The 19,719-nt window shown below is 37.3% G+C and overlaps 1 protein-coding gene across 6 annotated transcripts in view; it reads right to left on the reverse strand.

Moving 5' to 3' along the window:
• The window catches only part of GABRB3 (gamma-aminobutyric acid type A receptor beta3 subunit), a 119,007-nt gene that overhangs the window by 23,319 nt on the left and 75,969 nt on the right, over positions 1–19,719 (reverse strand). Inside the window, exons 1-5 of one of the 6 annotated variants that reach the window (XM_017818474.1) lie at positions 19,552–19,684; positions 19,263–19,316; positions 13,386–13,606; positions 7,447–7,529; positions 6,301–6,438 (exon numbers count right to left, since the gene is read on the reverse strand). In XM_017818474.1, coding sequence (XP_017673963.1) covers positions 6,301–6,438; positions 7,447–7,529; positions 13,386–13,591 — 427 coding nt within the window. In that variant the 5' untranslated portion in view covers positions 13,592–13,606; positions 19,263–19,316; positions 19,552–19,684. Of the gene's footprint in view, positions 1–6,300; positions 6,439–7,446; positions 7,530–13,385; positions 13,607–19,262; positions 19,317–19,551; positions 19,716–19,719 lie in introns of those variants that run through there. The other 5 variants (XM_017818476.1, XM_017818475.1, XM_017818471.1 and 2 more) reach the window with 5 other exon arrangements.

Here is a 19,719-nt window from a genome sequence, read left to right on the forward strand (position 1 = left end):
CTATGACATCTCAGACACCAGCAAGCAGTTGATGCATACGATATACTCTCAACATCTTTTTGATCAGCAGGTGGAGACTAAGAACACTGCACTAGGCCCTCTCAAATAGCAGTTGATTAAGCAACACACTTGAACTGCATACACATGAGCCTGGTATCTAAGCTCCAGTTCATTCAGTCAATCTAGCAAAGGAAACCTAGAAAATTATCCATCTCCTCCTAAAATGGACTCCTATGGGTGTACTGAATTTGTCTCCAGACTCCACCGACTATATGGAAAAGATTCTGATAAACTAGGACACCTAGTTCAAATGTAGACAATGAAACTATATTCACGATAAACCAGAGCAAGATGAATCCAAGCCCTGCAAGTCTTAGGGTAGATTTTGATGATTTGAGGCTTCTGGGCAATCTAACTAAAAGTCCTACTGGCATTACAGCTGCTTACTGGAGGTGACACATTGCTCAGTTTCACAACGGTAAATGGAATGTCATCCTGTTTTGTGGTAATTTTACAAGCTTGAATTTTATTGGCAGGTCTGTATCTCAGAAAATTTTGAAATAATTTAGTCTTATAGAATCATATCATAGAATCATAGTTAGGGTTGAATGGGACCTTAAAGATCATGTAGCTCCAACAATTCCCTACATGGGTAGGGAAGCTTTGTATAGTTCAGTTTGTATAGTATACTTCTATACTATATGATCTTATAAAGTATAGTATAATCTTTGTATAGTTCAGGTTGAAATTGAAGCATGAACTGGTAGCCTTGGTTTTTTTCATACTATGCACTGAGGGTTCTCCTTTAGGTAGCTCTCCCTGAGACTACAAAATTTGTATTACTTTCATCTGTATTGCTCTTATGTCTTCATAAATTATCTACTGGCCCTGCCTCCAGCCTGCCATCTCTGCTGTAGTATTTCACCTCCAGCAAAAAGGCCACAGCAATCTGTGGCAAAAAAAAGAATTAAAAGAAGGTCCATTCTTTATTTCCCCTACTTAATTCCACCTCTTTTCTGGATGGCTAAAGTTCAGGGAAAAGGATAGGTCCTAACCTTCATGGACTGGAAGTCCAGATCTTTATCTAAGAAGGACTCGTCTTGTAAAATTTATTTAATATAAGTTGATTTCTGAGTGAGCTCAACAATTACAGTTACTTGCCTAATTATGCTTGGATAATGATTTAGCAATTAAAGCTCAGTACATTGAGAGATTAATTACCAGGAAATTCTGGTTGCTAACTTTCCATCAAAATTTGGGTTTCTTTATCTTGTATCTTGTTTAGCCTTTTTATTCTTCCTTCCATCTTATATCACATGTTGATGTCTATAGGCTAATTTAAATACTATAGGAATAACAGAATTTGAATGGAAGTATTTAAATCTAACAGTACTGAGAATGCAGGCATGAAAATAAATACTTCAACAACTGAGCCCCAAATATTCCTCTTTCATATATTTGGGCACTTGGTAAAAAGAGATTACTTGTTACTGTTCCAATTTCATACAAATCTAGCAAGCTGAAATATCTGGCTTCAAGGCTAAATTAGTCTCTTGCTGTTTTATCTAAGTATGAAACAAGATAACAGAGTTGGTCAGTTTCAGAATTCTTATTTTAATATGTTCTTCTGGGAAGGTTCTTTGGCTAATTGGAAATGCACTTTACAGACTGATCTTTCAGAATACAGCAAATATTTAATTTTCAAATCTTTTAAGATTACCCTCCTCTTACCAACAAGTTGCTAATACAGCTTTGACTGCTACGTGACTTGAAGATTTTAGGTGGTGTTTTACATATCCCCATTCCTGTTTAATATCTTAGCATTTCTGGATAACAATCATTTAGGAAGCAGATTCAGCTCACAGGTTTAGCACTACATTTCAGGTGTTTAAATGCAAATATTTGCACATGGATGGAGCATAAGCTCTCAGTGCAAAACCATGGAGATTTAGACTTACAGCCAGCTGATTCTAAGGATGTGATTTGCCAGCTGATTCTAAGGATGTGATTTAATTGCCTATACAGAGATGCTTAATGCCATTGGAGATGTGATAGGCTAGAGAAGAGCAGAACATAATACTAGTCAAGTAATCAATACTGAATTACTCGATTGTGGACATAGAACACAAGGCTGTAAGACTCCAGAACAGCAGCCTAACTGCTAACCAGGATGCTCTACAGCTTCCCCAGAAGCAACAGTGTAATGGTTTGGTCTAGGCCTTCTCTGGCAACCAGCTCAAAATCAAGGAAGTACCTATGTCCCAGTATTCCATCCTATTTTTTACGTAAGCAAACGTATAAATAAGAAGGGGAGAGGAGGTTCTTTTTTCCTCTCTTCTGGCGTACTTGGAGAGAGCAGCTCTCCCTGCGGGTCCTCCAGCTGTGGGGGTGTGGGGCTGTGGTTTGTCGAGAGGCCGCGGCCTTCTACCTGAGTTCAAGAGGCAGATGCAGTGACTGTGGACTAAGACGTTTCTGCTTTTCTCAAGGAAAGTACTGAGATTTCGTTTGCTAGCTTTTATTGACTGGTTTTTTTCCTTTTTCTTCTTTTTGGGGGTGTTTGGGGTTCTCTTTTATATGTATATAGTATTGTAACTGTATATAAATGTAATATATGTAAATACATATATATATACTGCTTTGTTTTGTCATATCGGGGGTTTTTTTGTAGCTTTTCTTTTCCAATTCCTTTCCCTGTGTTCCTAAGAAAAGGGAGGGGGGAAGGGCTTTCCTTGTGGTGTTGGGCACTCAGCAGGGAGCCAAGCTCAAACGCCACACACCAGATACTTATGTTTAGGCAACTGAATACCATCTTAAGAGTATTCACTTTACACAATAGTTGTTTGTGAGTTCAGTAGCTCTTCAGACTCCATTAGCAGCACTGATTTGGTATTATTCCATTATGGGCTTAATTCGGTTACTGACACATGGGGATCCAGTGCCTTTTTAGATATCTTATGGTATCCTGTATGGCCTTCAGCTGGTGTTAGAAGGATAATCAAACCAGATACTTCTTCTTCATAGCAATTTAAAAACTACTTGCTCTCCATCATGAATAAAGGGAACAGGCTACTGTGCATGGCTTTGCAGATACCTCCTAGACACTTAAAAATTTTATTTAGTTCTCAACCAAGTGTTCTCCTTTTTAAACGGCATGACCATACCTGTTTGTCCACTAATCTCAGATACGCCATTTTCTAGACTTTCACTGACACTTGCTTATTTTCCCTAGACCCTCTTCGATTGCTCCACAACTGTCTTGAAGAGTGCTACCCTTGACCACAAATACTAAGCTCAAGCATTACCAATGTAAATCAGACTCCTTTTTATTACGTGATTCATATTTTTATTGTTTGTTGGTTTGTTTTTTTTCCCCCAAAAAGATGTTATTGGCTCATGTTCAGTCTGAGATCAACAGGAACCCTAGATTTCTATGCACAGATCCCTGGTCTACTCTGGCATTCCCTCTACTGAATTTGGATAGGAATAATTAGTTGTACAGATGCTGTATTCTGCATTTGTCCATATTGATTTTTATACTTTTTTTCAGATGCATTTTGCTAATTTGGCAAGCTAATTTTTAACTTCCATGCTATACTTTAAACAGGCATACAGTTCCTCCATTAATCTTGCATCTCTGCACAACTTTCTGTCATTATCTATGGGGGTTTTCCCATGCTTTTTATTGCTTCTCAGTAGTAATTATGGGAACAGATTTTTCCTTTTGCATAAGTTACACAAGATTATACAGCACTGTTCCTCATGAAAGACAGGAGAAATTACTAATCCAAAAGCTGTTTATGGCATGACTCTGAAGTCTTCTTTTAGTTTTATTCAATCAAAGCACACTAGGACTGAAAACTCTGAAATGTTCACTGAGATACTGCGCTCAAAGAACTAATATCTTCTCTTGAGACTTCAGTAACCTCAAAGCCAAAAGCATGCCTGACTTATTTTCTGCAAAAATGTAGAAACTGACCCTAATTACTAGGACCATACGAAAGTCTTGAGAAGAAACTTGAAAGGAATCTGCTGACTTTATCTATTGGATTCACTACCATGCTTCAGATTTAGATTTAAACATGCTTTTGAGAAACAAATGTGATGTTTCCTCTGCGTGCAAATACTTGTCACAGAATTTCATAACTGATAAACTACCATTTTCATAGTGTCCCGTACCAAAGTAATAGTAAATTCAGTATTGTGCCTTCATTAGTGACAAAAATTATATGTTCCAGAAAATGGTACAAGAAACATGGAGTAATCCATTCTCTGTGAGTATACCATCCTACTCCCTAATGCCAAGTTATCTCAAACCCTGAAGCATGAGACTTTTTTACTCCTTTCACTAGTTTTTTTGGAAAGAACCATTAAGATTCTGAAAATTGGTCAGTCACAGAAAAGTATACTCCTAGTTTTTACTCTCTTTGGTATTTGTCACATATCTCTTTGGATTTCTCATTTTCCTGTATTTTACAGCTCTCTCTCATCTCTAAATTACTAAATCATGCCTTTACTGAAATATTTCATACTGAACTAAAAGGTGGCCTTGGACTGTCATAAAAGCTTCACAAATAAATTCTCTGTATTCTCCCTGTCATCTAAAAGAGCCTTCCTACAAAAGTATATCCAGTCCTGTGGAGGGGCAGGTAAGCCCTGGCTGCCAAAGGTGACAGTAGCTGCAGAATGTAAGGATGTAGGATTAGAGTATCTGATTCTCTATAGAAAAAAACCCCTTCCATTCACAATGATAAACAAGAACAGCAGCAGTTGGCAAATCTCCTCATACTAATTTCAATCCCAGCAATATTTACATTTTGTTCTGAAATACAACTCATGTTTCTGTGTACTTTGAAACAGATGCTGTGTCCAAAGAGTGGGTGAAGTGATGCTTACAAACATGATTGAGCTGTGCTTCATTTGTTCGAGTGTGCTGGGACAGATGGAACAGCACACTCCTGTGGTCTGAAGAGCACTGAAAATCTGAAGGTCCCAAATAATGAGTCAAATAATGGCCCCACATGTGCTGATGGCTTTCTGTGTTGCTTTGGTCTTGTCAAACATAACAACATTTTCCTATACTGGTGTCTAATATCAAATATGTAAATCAACACTGTACCTTGTTATCTGAAGACATGCGATGCTGTGACTTACTAATAACTTTTATTACACCTTCAAGCAAACAAGCAGAAAACACGGGAATTTAATTTTAGCATCTTAACTATGACGACAAACACACTGGCTATGTATACAGTACTATATACTCACAGTACAAATCAAGATATAAAAGATATTACATTCACTATACAACAATAAAACAAACATCCACTGATAAGTTGCAGGGAGGTGTTTATAAAATTGGTAGCTTTTTGACCTATAAATTGGTAGCTTTTTGACCATAAACATATTTATGCAGATCAGTAACCTTGTAAGGTACATTTAAACTCATGATTCAGAGGTGAATGACTTCCTATTTATTTAGATCACAGATATTTAGATGTCTAATTAAGTATCACATAAACACACGAAAAAGAAAAATAAACAAGAAATCACAGAATCATAGAATCATAGAATGGTTTGGGTTAGAAGGGACCTTAAAGATTATCTAAGTGGTTTGGGTTAAAGACTATCTTAGTGGTTTGGGTTAAAGACTATCTAGTGGTTTGGGTTGGAAGGGACCTTAAAGATTAACAAAGATGTCCCTGCCATGGGACTAGCTTTCTCAAAGCTCCATATAATCTGGCCTTGAACACTTCCAGAGATGGGGCACTCACAACTTTTCTGGGCAACCCAGTGTCTCATCACTGCCCCAGTAAAGAATTTCTTCCTATACCTAATCTAAATCCACCCTCTTTCAGTTTGAAGCCATTCCCCCTTGTGCTATCACTAAAAATTTTTGTAAAAAGTCCCTCCCTAGTTCTCTTCCTGGCCTCCATTAGGTACTGGAAGGCTGCTAGAACGTTCTCTCTTCCAGGCTGAACAACCCCAAGTCTCTCATCCTGTCTTCATCCGAGAAGTGTTCCACCCCCCTGATCATCTGTGTGGCCCTCCTCTGGACTCGCTCCAACAGGTCCATGTCCTTCTTACTTTGGAGGCCCCAGAGCTGAATGCAGCATTAAATGCAGGTCAGGAATGACATTTCATGGGCTGCTACCTCCATGCTTTGTCAAGTAATTTCTTTAGACAAACATGCAATACAGACTACATATCGTGATTAGTAATAATGATTAATTATTATTTATACAACAGTAAATTTCAGACACAAAGAAATTAAACACTAAATGAGCAAATGGCAATACTTGCCTGTGGCAAAGACAACATTCTTTGACACCAGTCTGTATTCCACAATAGAGAACTGAGGAAGTTCAATCCTCTCCACGCCAGTGACTGCGTTATCTCCACCTCTCCAGTAGAACTCTATGTCATCAGTTGTGTAACCATCTGCAGGCAAAGCAGGAGAGTAAGTCAGAAATAACAGCAGACTCAAATGTAGCTTCAAACATGCAGCCTGTCATTTGAGACAATGAAAAGAACTGGAACAGCTGGAGAGCTGTATCGTATTTTGCCTGTGGGAAGGCCTCCCGAATAGCTGTGCCATTACAGTCTGCCCAGGAATTTTAAGCAAAATACTCTGTTTTCATTTTATTTATTTTTTTTATCACTCACATAATATTCAGGAATGAGAAGAAAACACTATCCATTATTTAAGACTAATTTATTATTTAATTCTGAAACCAATTGTATATTTATGCTGCTAATCACCAAAAGAAGACAGATTATTCAGTGAATACAGAGAAACATAACTGAGGCAGACCTTTTCCACTCACACTAAACAGTGTGAGTTGTACCATTTCCATTAGCTTCTGTAGTGGAGGACTACAGCTGAATATAGAATATATATACTAGTATTTCCTGTATACAGCCCACAATTTCCAGCCAACAGCAGAAATGGAGCAGGAACTCCTGAAGCGCAAATACACATCTGTTGGGACACAATCTGTTTGGGACACAATTGCAAATCATAAATGGGGTCAATCTGAAGGCTCAGGGGGTGTCCTGCAGCAAGATGATCCATGCAAAATAAAGCATACTGAAAGAAAATAGTATCGCAGTGTTTGGTCTCTTGAAAATGAATCTAGTTAAAATACAAATATTCATCTCTTCTATCAAAAATAAGCATTCAGTCACTACCTCTGCCAAGTCAGGCAGGAATACTAAATGACTTCATTCTGTCCTAAACTCATTTTTCTAGGATGCATTCATCTATCTAGAAACGGGTGAATCCTTATATTTTTAATGTCAAATAAACAGACAAACAAAAAATCCAAATGGTGATAATTACATGATTCACAGTGTTTATAGACACACGTGCAAATATTACATTTCCTATAAAAGGAAAACTGCCATGCACTTGAACTAGATTTTACACGCATTTTTTTATGTACGTACAGCTTTCTATTTCCAGAGTACAGTTTTGTTCATCCAATGGGTATCTTCTCAAGTCCATCATACAAGCAGCAGTGGTTGTGATTCTGAAATACAAACATCAAATACTTTTACTATATAGTCAGTAATCCAGGTTTTGGTGATGGTGTTATCTTTCAAAGTGAGGACTCTCTGAAGAATAGCTTACAATAACTGAGTATCTGGTCCATATTTTTCATTGAGCAGCAGCTTAATACAACAGCAGTTACAGTGACTTTCAATGGAACAACTCACTGTGACTTACCCTTACACAACCAGTCCCTTTGGAGTTCAGTGGACCTATTCATATATGCAAATATTACACGAACATTTACTGAGATTAAAAGATATGATTCTATAACAGAAAATGTGAAGTGAAGAAGGTCTGCTACAAATGTCAAAATGATTAGAGCTGTGTGAATAACTGATTTCTTGGTTTTGTGGCAGCTCTAGAAAAAAAAAATTCTGAAATGTTGGAAAATAGCTTTAAATCCAGGAAAATGCTTTGTTTCAAAGTTGAGGAGACTTGTCTAGGTTTCAAATTTAAAGAGGATTTTGTTATGAAGCTCTGTATTGAATTTTAAATTTTCTCCTAAAATAACAACACATTTTTGCTTCTCTGCCTCTTTAGCAATTTAGCACCCTAAGGATGACTTTACAAAACATTTCACTATTGATGAACCAGCATTTTTCACCCTCTTATTATCAGGAGTGTCAACAACACACATGAGCAACCAGAACAACTATATTAACAGCTTCACACAGCACTGGCACTTCATTTTTAAATTAATGGATTTACGTGTTTGTACTATCTTTTAGACAGATGTAACCATATGCTCATAATTAGTCTGCAGTGTATTTCTGTATTTTTCTGAATCGCAGCCCTCATCAAGAGTATGTACATTATTATGCATCATTGTCTTTATAATGGTTTTATATAAATTTTACATTAAATTATCTTCTGAGCCTGACTAGGTCCATTCCATACCGATCCTTTTCTGATATAAACAAGACATGGACCTTGCACACAGTTTGTTCCTAAACAAATAATATTCTGGTGATAATTTATGCTAATAATACAAGAGGGGAAAATGCCCTGACTGTACCTCTAAAAGCTGGAACCTTCAATATTAAGATTTTGTTTGTGTGTTTTCTCTGTTTTGAAGTTCTTCCTTCTATCCCTTAATCTTTTCAAATTAGAGAATCTAATCTTCTAATCTGATAAACTACTTTAAAATTCTGTGGCAATGTTTCAAGAGAAGAAAGTAGTTAGGTGCCTTTCTTCATCTCTTTCACACTAAAGAAAACCCACAAACCCATGTTGTTATTATGAATGTTTTATCCAATCTCAAAGAAAAGGAAGGAAAGAACTCTTATCCTTAGCATATAGATCATTCCAGATGAATAACCACGTAATATCTAAAGAAAGTGATTAAGACCACTATAACTATCTCAAAGGACAACAGAGGCCACCCTTCTCTGACCAAGAAGGTGCTTTTTACAAGAAAATATTATCATTTCTTTGCAGAGGGAGAGACATTTGTACGAGCACAGAGGCAGTGGATGAGCTAGGAGAGGAAAGAGCTCAAGCACCTGTCCTCAGCGTATCTTCTCACTTGTGTTCCTACCGTTAGCCACTGAGAAAGGCACAGAGCTGATCTTTGTCCTTTCCAGCCTTTATCTATGGCACAATCATGTTTTTGTCACTGCTGATCCCTCTGACTGTCCTCTGAATACCCTTATGTTAGTTCCACGGGATTTCAGGTACTAAGTATTGTATCACAAGAGGATACTTAGGTCAACCTTCCTACAGCTGCTATCTGGGAGTGGCTCTGGTTCCTCTTAACACAAATCCCTGTGGGTTGGAGCAGTTTACAAACAGCAGTTCCTTTGCTGCTCTGCAGCTTAGGGGGACATCTTCTCTGCAACCAACATTTGCAAATGTCCTTCTGGAACCTCACGCACAGGGCTGAATACAGGGTTGTTAACTATGGAGATGATTAATCATCTGGGTTGTTCAGCCTGGAGAAGAGAAGGCTCTGGAGAGACCTTATAACAGCTTTCCAGTACCAAAAGAGAGGCTACAAGAGAGCTGGAGAGGGACTTTGTACAAGGGCATGTAGTATATAGGAAAGGGGGAATGGCTTCAAACTGAGAGTAGGTTTAGATTGGATATTCTTTCCTATTCTTTCCTAAGGCAGTGGAAGAGGTTGCCGAGAGAAGTTGGAGATGTCCCATCCCTGGAAGTGTTGAAGGCCAGGTTGGATGGGGCTTTGAAAAACATGGTCTAGTCAAAGGTGTCCTTGCTCATGACAGGAAGGTTGGAATGAGATGATCTCATTTCTGGGAAAAAGCTTTCTATGACTCTATGAATGTCTCCTCAATATGATGACAACTAGTAGCTCCAGCTAAGCATATAAAACTAGGACTAAGCATAGGGTCTTAGAGGAGACAACTTATTCTTAAATCTGTCTTTATTGATAAACAAGGTCTTAGCAGTGATCAGTTTTACAAAGCCATACTGATTGTGCAATGACAGGATCTTGCTTCTGAGCCACCTGATGACTGCTCAAAGTAAAACAAGCAGGCATGTTTGGAAATTGCTGATATGAGGGTTCTCTCCCGTGCTTTAGTACATATGCCTTCACTGACCTAGGTCTCATTTGCCATCCTGCAGCATAATCCATGTGAGCTAAGTTGATACAAGAGGGAATGTGGTACCAGGATCTTAACTATTATGTTGTATAACTAGCTTTAAATGCCAGCCACACAGAACACATGCACTTACAAATTATTAATTTGACAAAATTATAAAAAATTATACAGCTGGCAAAATTATACTTAACTTATTAATTGCATTTTGACTTTTTAAGGAATGTATTTTTAGTTTTGTCTGTTCACATACTGTAGTGGTTTTGTGTTACAAGTTCCAGTACCAGAAACTGCATATTCTTGCTCAAGAAATGTTTTACACTATAGAAAAATGTGTAGTTTTAATTTAATAAATATCCACTAGAAAAGAAGATACAGCTAGAAATAGATAGAAACGGATTTATCTCATTTACTCAAAGTAGAGTTGAATACTCAGAGGTCTCTCCTGAATGAACATTCAAGCAACCAAATTTAACTTGCACAAATGCACACCAAAAGCAAATGTTAATTGCTCAGGCTTGTGCATGCTCCCAAAAAGAGCAGGTTTATTTTTTATGGGATGGGAATGAAGCAGTACACAGACACAGACACATATACATTCTGAAAGCAATGACACAAAGGAAATATTTTTAATGGTTTATAATTTCCTACTCTGGTTTCTTTCCTATGGATATAGAATTTTATCCTTCTCTGATACTTTATTTCCAGGTTGATTGCCTTTGTCTATATTGAGACACTGTATAGGAACCCCACCTGTGATGTGCTGAGAGACACTGCATGCACAAGTGACACAAGGATATTTTATGTCCACAAGAACTTTATAGTGTAAATCAGTCTAAGCAATATAGGTACTTCTTATGTGATTAGGTCACAATACCAGTGGCTAACTTAATCTTCTTTTCATATTGATACAGAAATACATTCATTCAAAATAGAAGTGTAGTTGCCTTGTCTGACTGATTACACCTAACCTTTTCGCCATGAAAACATTTATGTTTTATACACAAGTGATAATTATGTGAGTCCTTTCAAATAAAACACATACATAGCTCCACACCATTTATTTGTAACATTTGGCATTGTACTGCCTGAGAACAAGAGGTTTATATATGGCAAACACACAAGCAGTCAGACTCTGTTTTTGATCCCCAGGCTATAATGTAATTTTTTTTGGTCTATTATGAAAAAAGAGCTGTTTATCATAATTTGTCTTGCACATTGTTCTGAAGAAGGTAGAACAAATGCAGTGTGTTGCCCAAAGAAAAATATTCCTCGGAAATGTGCTGAACTTCAAACCATTGCCCCACTATCATAGACTTCTGCTGCAGTAGCAAACTGCTTTCTCTAAAGCAGAGAGGAATTTTGGATAACTGAAGTCTTTCAAAACTATGATAAATTCCACATTGTTCAGAAGAGAAAACAGACCTAGTGTGGCCTTGGGATCACTTTCAATTATATGTGTCGAGGAACTGCTTTGCTCTGTGGATGTTCTGTAATTGGTTGCAACCCTCCAAAATGTCCCCTATTATTCTGAGTGACCCTGTGCTTTATGGCACATAAAACTCCAAGTTCTGGCCTCAACTCACACTGCCTCTGGATTGCAGCTTGAGCCCAATGCCATTGTGATGCTTTGAAGCCACAAGAGAGGAAGACAGGGTAGCAGTAGAGCAACACAAAGCACAAGTCTTTAAATCAGCAGAGCTAAGGCTCAGATATTTCCTTCCTTTTGATCACAGTGTCCTGTATTTTGCCAAGATTAATTTGAGACAGTCATTCTTCACTATGTAACTCAGTTGCTTCACACTTTGGATATCTGACCCTGGATATTACATGCTTTCAGAGAAAATGAATGGAAAGAAGTTTGTCACACATGCACAATTGGTGAAAAAACCCTGCTAAGCAAATACTATTATGTGAAATGCAGTCTGCCTGTGGACACTTACACTTTGCAGAAGAGGAAGCTAACTTATTCAAATACACTATTCTATGACAGATAATCCTCACCTGAACGACTCCAAATGTTTTTAGAGTGCAACAGAAAGACTTCTACATATTATTAGGATCAGAAGAGTTCTAATCTCCATTACTTTTCTATTATGTTGTGGGGATGTTTCTTGGCATAAAGGAAACAAATATATCTTGGATCATTTTTTTTTTTTTACATTTAACCACTTGTGGAAAGAATCCTAAACCCGTAGTGTTCCATACCAGGTCAATACCATGCAAGACAAAAGCCTCCTTTTGCTAAAACCAGTTAATTACAGAGACAACATTCTAAACTTCTTTAAAGTTTCATAATGGGTTGAGTTTATTTCTGTTTTGTCTAAAAAGATTCTAGATCCAATTCTACCCCATATGTGATATGTAATAGAAGTTGAAGAGGTGAGGGGCCAAAACTCCAGTCAGGTAAAAAGTTCGACTGTTGATAAAAAACAGAAGCAGGTAAAATAATGATATTAAATATATAATCCACCTGCACCACTTTTCAGAGCTCATTCATTTTTATACAAGGGACTCTTTATCCTGCACTACTTATATGCACCAATCTCTGCTTAAATACACAAGAAACTTCCAATGATAGAAATGGAGCTTTCAGACTTGTTTTGGTGGTTTAAACTGCTGGAGCAAATGGAGCAACGTATTGAAAGAAAGCAGGTTTTTGATACCACTGAGTCTTTCACTAAGATCTTTGCTGGTGTAGTTAAGTTTATTAAGGAAAGGATATTTTGGCATTCCTAACCATAAAAGCTATGACAGAAAACAAAGAAAACATAGGTGTCAAAGTCACACTGTACCTCTGGTTTGAAATATAACACATTGCAGTGCTGATTCCTGCTTGAAAAAATCACTAAAGGTACCCATAGTCATGTTCTTAGCTGTGGCTACTCCACTCAACCAGGGTTACTTGTGGCTTTTTTTTTAATTGACTACAGACACACCAAGAGACAACATAAGCAGCCACATTCAATCTTACTCCCTGTATTTTAGACAAAATTTTCAGGTTTACAATTAATATGTGCCTTTTTGCTTCCTATAGCCAGTGGGCTTTCCATATATGGTGACTCTACAGAAACAGATAAAACCTGACTGAAGGCGCTTCTGGCAAAATTAAGAAACATCCAGTCTGTCATTTGTTTTCTACGGGCATCTTTCAGAGTTACAGGGAAGGTTACATAATACACTAGCCAATGTTTGTAATAACCTTGTACCAGGAAGAAAACATCAACAGTACATAACAGCAGTGATGAAATCTTCATTGTGGAAGCACAGACCTGAGGCCGTAAAGCACTGTTCCATCCGGGTGAAGGCGAATCATTCTATTCTTCACAGTAACACCATGCACAAATGACTTCTTGTCGTTTAAGAAGTAAGTGTCAGGCACCCAAAGCTGATCTGCCACCCGGTTGTCAAGCGTGAGGTTCAGAGGTATCCCAGCATAAGCCAGCCTCTTATCTCTCCAGTACTGTTGAAAATACATCGTCAAAGTGTAATCCTGGTGAGGAAAAAAAAAAGAGAAGCACAACAGTCAACCATACTATGTGTAACTGGGAGAATAACTTTTTTTTCCTGTTAATAGTTTATTTTGCTGTTGATTTGATTTAAATTTAATATTTTTAAACACTTAATAAAAATTGAATATTTGTATCACTTAATCATCATGGCGAGGCTTCGCGAACGAAGATTTGGGAAGGGCTCTACCCACATTTGCTACAAGCACGCTGGTGGCTAAAAAGGCCAATGCGAGATAGACAAGTCCAGTTGCAAAAGGCACAGCAGAAGGACTCCTTAGGTGGTATCAGCAAGACACAGTTCTTTCTGCGTTGTCTTTTCTCCTCGAGAGTGATCCTGCATGCTTTCTCAAAGGAAGCAGCAGCGTTATAGATGGTGTGTCTCCAGACCTCCCGATTGGAGGCCAGAGTAGACCAGTGATGATGATCATCATTGCTGATCATTATCACTTAATAAATAGTTCATATAATTCAAGTATCACTCTAGACTAAGGGACCATTTCAAATTCAGCTAGTATCAGTATCTTTTGTCCTGCTCCACCTTTTTTCTCATGTAGTTCCTGTGACAACTACTCAAAATTATCATGTTTGTGGAATGATAAATGACATAATAGGTAAATACTGCCATCTTCTCCATTTTTAAAAATTATAGATGAATGGAAAAACATTAGAAGTATTTTAAAGCAATATGTAAATAGCTGTCTGAAAAATAACCTGTGAATATGTTGATTATACATGTGACTTTGTGTGAGACTGCATCTTGCAGTTACATAAATATTTTCTCATCAACAGGCTACATTGGTACCTAGAAGAATAGTAAATTGTAGTAAGATCCCACTAATGTGAATGCTTGGTTTTCATAATTTTGTCAGTTTTAAGGTTTATGGTGTCTGCTATGAACTGTGATCACTAAAGTAAAAGCCTAAACATGGATACAGAAGCCTAAAACATCCATTTTAAATTTATTTATTCATTTCAGAATTTGCTAACTTGACTTCTCCATGTCATAATAACACTACATTGAAACACTTTGAAAGCTTAGATGATAGGCCTCATTCATTAGTTTCATGATATTATAAAACATTGAAAAAATAAATGTCTGGGAACATTTTAAAGTTATGTGCCAACAAAGCTGAAAAAATAATCACATGAAAAAAATGACACCAAAAGTACAGGCCATTAAAACTCTGATTTTCAAATTACAGAAGTGCTCTAAACAATAAAACCCTTCATGAAATTCTTCACAAAACCCTGAGAAATTTATGTGATCTCCAAACACATTTAAATATTTAGCAGCAGGTGTGCAAGCCACAGGATACCTGCATTTGCATCTGGTTCTACAAACTGGTGATGCAAAACCCCTCAGGCTTGCTGCTTGTTTGGGAAAAGGATGCTCAAGCTTTCTAAGCACAGCTTTTGAGAACAGTCCATTCTTGTAATGGGTTTCATGTGGAGACAATCCAATTTCAGGCAGTGCTCCTGCCCCTGCTTCCCTCAAGCCCTACAGCCTTTCCTTGAAATCATATGAAACTTTCACGCTCAGAGTCTTTGCATTTCTGATTCAGTGACTCATTCTCTTTAATGAGGGAGCTGCTATAGTTTAAAGAAATCAAATTTAATTGCTTAGAAAAATAAATCATTATAGATATCAAGGAAAAGCTGTTCCCATTTTAAGAAACTAATAGGAGACCTTTGAAAACAAAAGAGCCCCGTGATGGGAGAGAAGAGCCCACGTGGAACTGCCTGGAAGGAATCTCATCCGTCAAACTTCAAATCTGACATGACTGCTCAGGAGAACCGTGCTCCATTTTTGTGCTCCACTTTCTTCAGTGGGACTAATGGTCCCTGCTCATCAGTGAATGAGGTGCATGCTACACTGGGTGCACCTGCCTCACTCCCATTAGCAAGTCAGGGAGACCACCTCTCTCCTCATGTTCAATGCAACCAGTTTTCTAATGCTAATGCATTAGAACAAATATCCTCTACCCGCTCCGTTTTGCCTTAATTAAAGCTTGTTTCTATTAACATTCAAAATTTGCTATGTGCCTGGCTTCTATAATGGTTTGCACATCAATGTCAAGAAATTAGGTATTATAAAAGCTGTGGACACATGAGGAGTACATCAAGAGCTCACCATAGGTAAATGCACAGTATATGCACAAAATAATGCTAAAAAATGAAATAAAGAAAAGTGATGGCACAGCATAGCATTGAAAGAAGTGAACTGGCCAGCACCAAAATATAAGAGGAATTAATTTGAAAAGAAGAGAGCTTCAGGCTAGCTTCCTTTTTCCTTTGGCTTGAGACAAAATATATGTTAACATCTAATGAGTGGAGTAATTAATTAGCTAAGTAAAACATATGTAGCAATACAAGCACTAATAGTCTGTTGCTTTATTTTTAAATAATAACATTTACTATATCAGGGAACAACAGAGAAGGAAGTTTACAAATTACACACAGAATCAGCAACATCTGTCAAACATCCGGAACTTCCAGTGTCTTGAATGAAAATCAAACTTCCAAAACACATCCTCTAAGATAAGAATTTCACTAGTGCTTCCCCTATTAACCCTCACTTCTTATAGCATCTTAATTTTAAATTAAAATGTAAAAAAAACCTTCTATGTGTCTATGTATATGACTATATTTGCATGTACTGAAAGCAATGATACCCCAAAAATTATTTTTTCAAAAAAGAGTAACCCCACTGTGCACTTCAAACAGAAATAGAGTACCCAAGAAAGCACTTGTGTTACCCCACAGCTTGAAGGATCACTGTACGTTTGGGCTCTGTCAGCCTGACCTGCTCTGAAGATGATGACAGAAAGAATTAATATGAACCATGCTTGGTTACCATCACACTTTTTTCAATCACCTCAAAGCAAAAAGCAGCAAAGTCATATTAGAACTGCACTGAAACTGCTTGGCTGTGCAAGGAGCAGTAAATGAGCAGGAAAGGCCAGTTCCTTAGGGTGGCTCTACCTAAATCACCACCTGCAGAAAGTAAGCTTATTAAAACCCATAAGGATGTTCTAATTCTTTGATTAACTAATTTTCAAGATTTTGTACCCATAAAGGAAGTTTTTCCCTATACTCAAGAAAAATGCAAAAATGGTTTGAGCGTGAAACGGAAAAAACTGCACTAGGTATTTGTCAGGTAAAATGAGAAGATGAACTTTTACCTCTCAGTAAGTAGTCTACGAAGTTTATTAAGTAGTCTACGAAGTTTATTAAGGCTCACCTCCCTCCAGGGGAGCTTACAATGATATAGAGGTCAAGAGCTAGTCCAAAGCTGGAAAAGATTAATCCCACTACAGCTACTGCATTAGGGTGTTGTCAAAGACAACACAGAGCTGCCAGCTTTAGGAAATTCTAACTACCGCATGGAGCAGTGGACAATTTTCTCAGCATCAAAGACCTCTATAAAACATATTTTATTCCCCCAAACAATACCAGGCAACATTCAACGTTTCCCCTCTCCAGCTGTTCACAGTAATAAGATGCTTCAGGTCAAGCATGGTAAAAAATCACTCAAAGCCCTGACGGGCAACATACAAAGTGCTTCTGAACTACAGGAGAAATGTCCTCAAAATGGGAAAAGCTGAACTACACAGGCAACACGATCTTTCTTTTGTGTATTCAAAGACCTTGGAACATCCTACAAGGATAAAGGACAGCGAGGAGCATCCTCGAATTTTTATCATGGCAACAATGCCACTAATAGAAGGAAAGGAACACAAAAAGGTGTGATGGTGTTTTTTTCAACCTAGTTTTCCCTGGGGAAGGGGAGTGGAAAACTGAATTAAAAAAACTCAAATAGTAGATAATACTTTGGAAGACATTTAGATATGACGATAAACAGGCTGATATCACAACTGATATATCATGTGTATTGTTTGTGATTTTAAAACATCTTAAGCAAGAATTATAGAGACTCACAAATACTGTATATGCTAATCATGTACAAAGAAATTTTTAAGCATTGCCTACATGGTATTTGTCTCTCCAGACACTCTCATGGAGTGAACATACCACGTAGGAAGCACAACTAAGCCGCTCCTACAAAGCCACTTCAGACAGCTGATGTACAGTACCTAATGCATTGACTCTAAGACGAATGAATGAGAAATACTAATGTGTTGTAATACTAAAAGCAAACAATTTGTTTTCTATTACAGGGTTTGTTATCTTTAGCTTTTCTCTCCTGCACTCAATAATAGGGAAAGAAAAATTTTAAAATATAGTTTGCTCATCCAAATCAAATTAACATAATTATAGCAGCAATAATGCTCTAAAATTGATTATCAGCTTAGAGTCTTACTTTATTATGTTATTGAGGATGTTACAAGTTTTCCATTAGCTGAAGAAATGTGTTTTTTCAAAATTACTGCTAGGTAAACACTGCAATTAACAATTACGATGGAGTACTGTTAACATGACAGTTTAGCAAAAGAAGTTATTCATGCAAAATTAATAAATATGTTGAAAATTACTAGAACTTTCACTGTCTCGGAAGACAGCCTTGTGTCGACTTGAAATACAGATTTCCATTTTAAATTTGCATTTGGATGTAAATTCACATCCTTGTTTTCTTGACCAACAGATAAACGAGACTATCACCATCAGCTTTTGGATTATTTAATTTTGATTAATTAATAAAGTAAATACTCATTCAGTGGATAAAATGATATATTGAAAATCCATGCCTTAGACTCTAAAACCTCAAAGTCACTTCCCTCACCATCCATATAATTTCAAAAATTAGATATGGCTGCTGTAGTATAAGGAGCTATTTCTGCAGCATTGATGATTTATATTCTTCCCAATAAGCCCAAAGTGAATTGCAAAGCCAAACTCATGAAACCTATTTTGACAAAATGTCTGTAAAATCTGTCCCCCTACCATACATGGAAGAGACCTGAGAAAGAGATTCATGCACACATTAATTCAGATAGCTAAATATGGATTTAATAAAGCTGTATTCAGAAAGGCTAACCTTAGGAAGTCAGAATTTACCAGCACTGCTATTCAGTTGTGTGAGATGTTCACACAAACATTTTTCTTCACATTCAAAATTCTCTAATAGCTTCAGCAACTTTCATATTAAAGAAAAATTTTATTAAAGAAAAAAATTTATAATCACAGAATCATTAATGTTGGAAAAGACCACTAAGATTATCGAGTCCAACCATTAACCTAAAGACCACCACGTTCACCATCAAACCTTATCCCCAGGTGTCACATCTACGTGCCTTTCGAACACTTCAGGGATGGTGATTCTACCCCTTCCCCGGACAGCTTGTTGAGTGCTTTAAACCTATATTTTTACATTATATTTTACTTGTTGACATTTTGATTTGCCCAATACACATACATTTAATTGTCAGCAAATAATTAAACCATACATTCAGTTGTCAGCAAATGGAGAAAATCACCAAAGTCTACTGCTCTGCAAAGTCTTTTACAAGAAAACTGTCTGATCAGAACCTCTTTGGCTTTAGACGTGGTTCCTGAACAGCCTGAGTGAAGGAGACCTGAGCACGCACACAGAAACACACACATCCACTCTAGTCCACCAAAGCATCTTCCTCTAACACTTCTTGGTCTACCTGTTGCTATAGTAAAGATTCATCTCACCTGTAAGATCCTGACTTGGGCTTCTCTCTGCCACCACGCAAAATCCCTACAATACTGACAGATTGAAAACATAGCACATGTTTTCCCAAGCACGCAGCTACAATACTCTTATGAAAATGCTAAGGCAACTCAGTCACATTGATTTCAGTGTGAGCCTCCATACATATATGTTGGTACCCTTTGTACCAAATTATCACTATTATTTGTACCAAATTATCACTATTTTTTCCTCCTCTACTGAAACACAAATGGATGGTGTTATAAATAGATCTAAGGAAATAAGACTCACTCGATTCTACAGAACAGTTTTCCAAATAAATGTATGATTGTGTGGGTTTTACTTGCCCTCTCATACCCTTTGGCACAAGAGTTTCCATCTCTACTTAAACCACAGTGCCATCTCCAAAAAGCCTGTTCCCCATTGAGCATCTCTGGGTGCTCCGAGGAGGGTTGCCAT

The sequence above is a fragment of the Lepidothrix coronata genome, unplaced genomic scaffold (assembly GCF_001604755.1).
Source record: "Lepidothrix coronata isolate B3197 unplaced genomic scaffold, Lepidothrix_coronata-1.0 Scaffold68, whole genome shotgun sequence".
In the NCBI taxonomy this organism is placed as follows: Eukaryota; Metazoa; Chordata; class Aves; order Passeriformes; family Pipridae; genus Lepidothrix; species Lepidothrix coronata.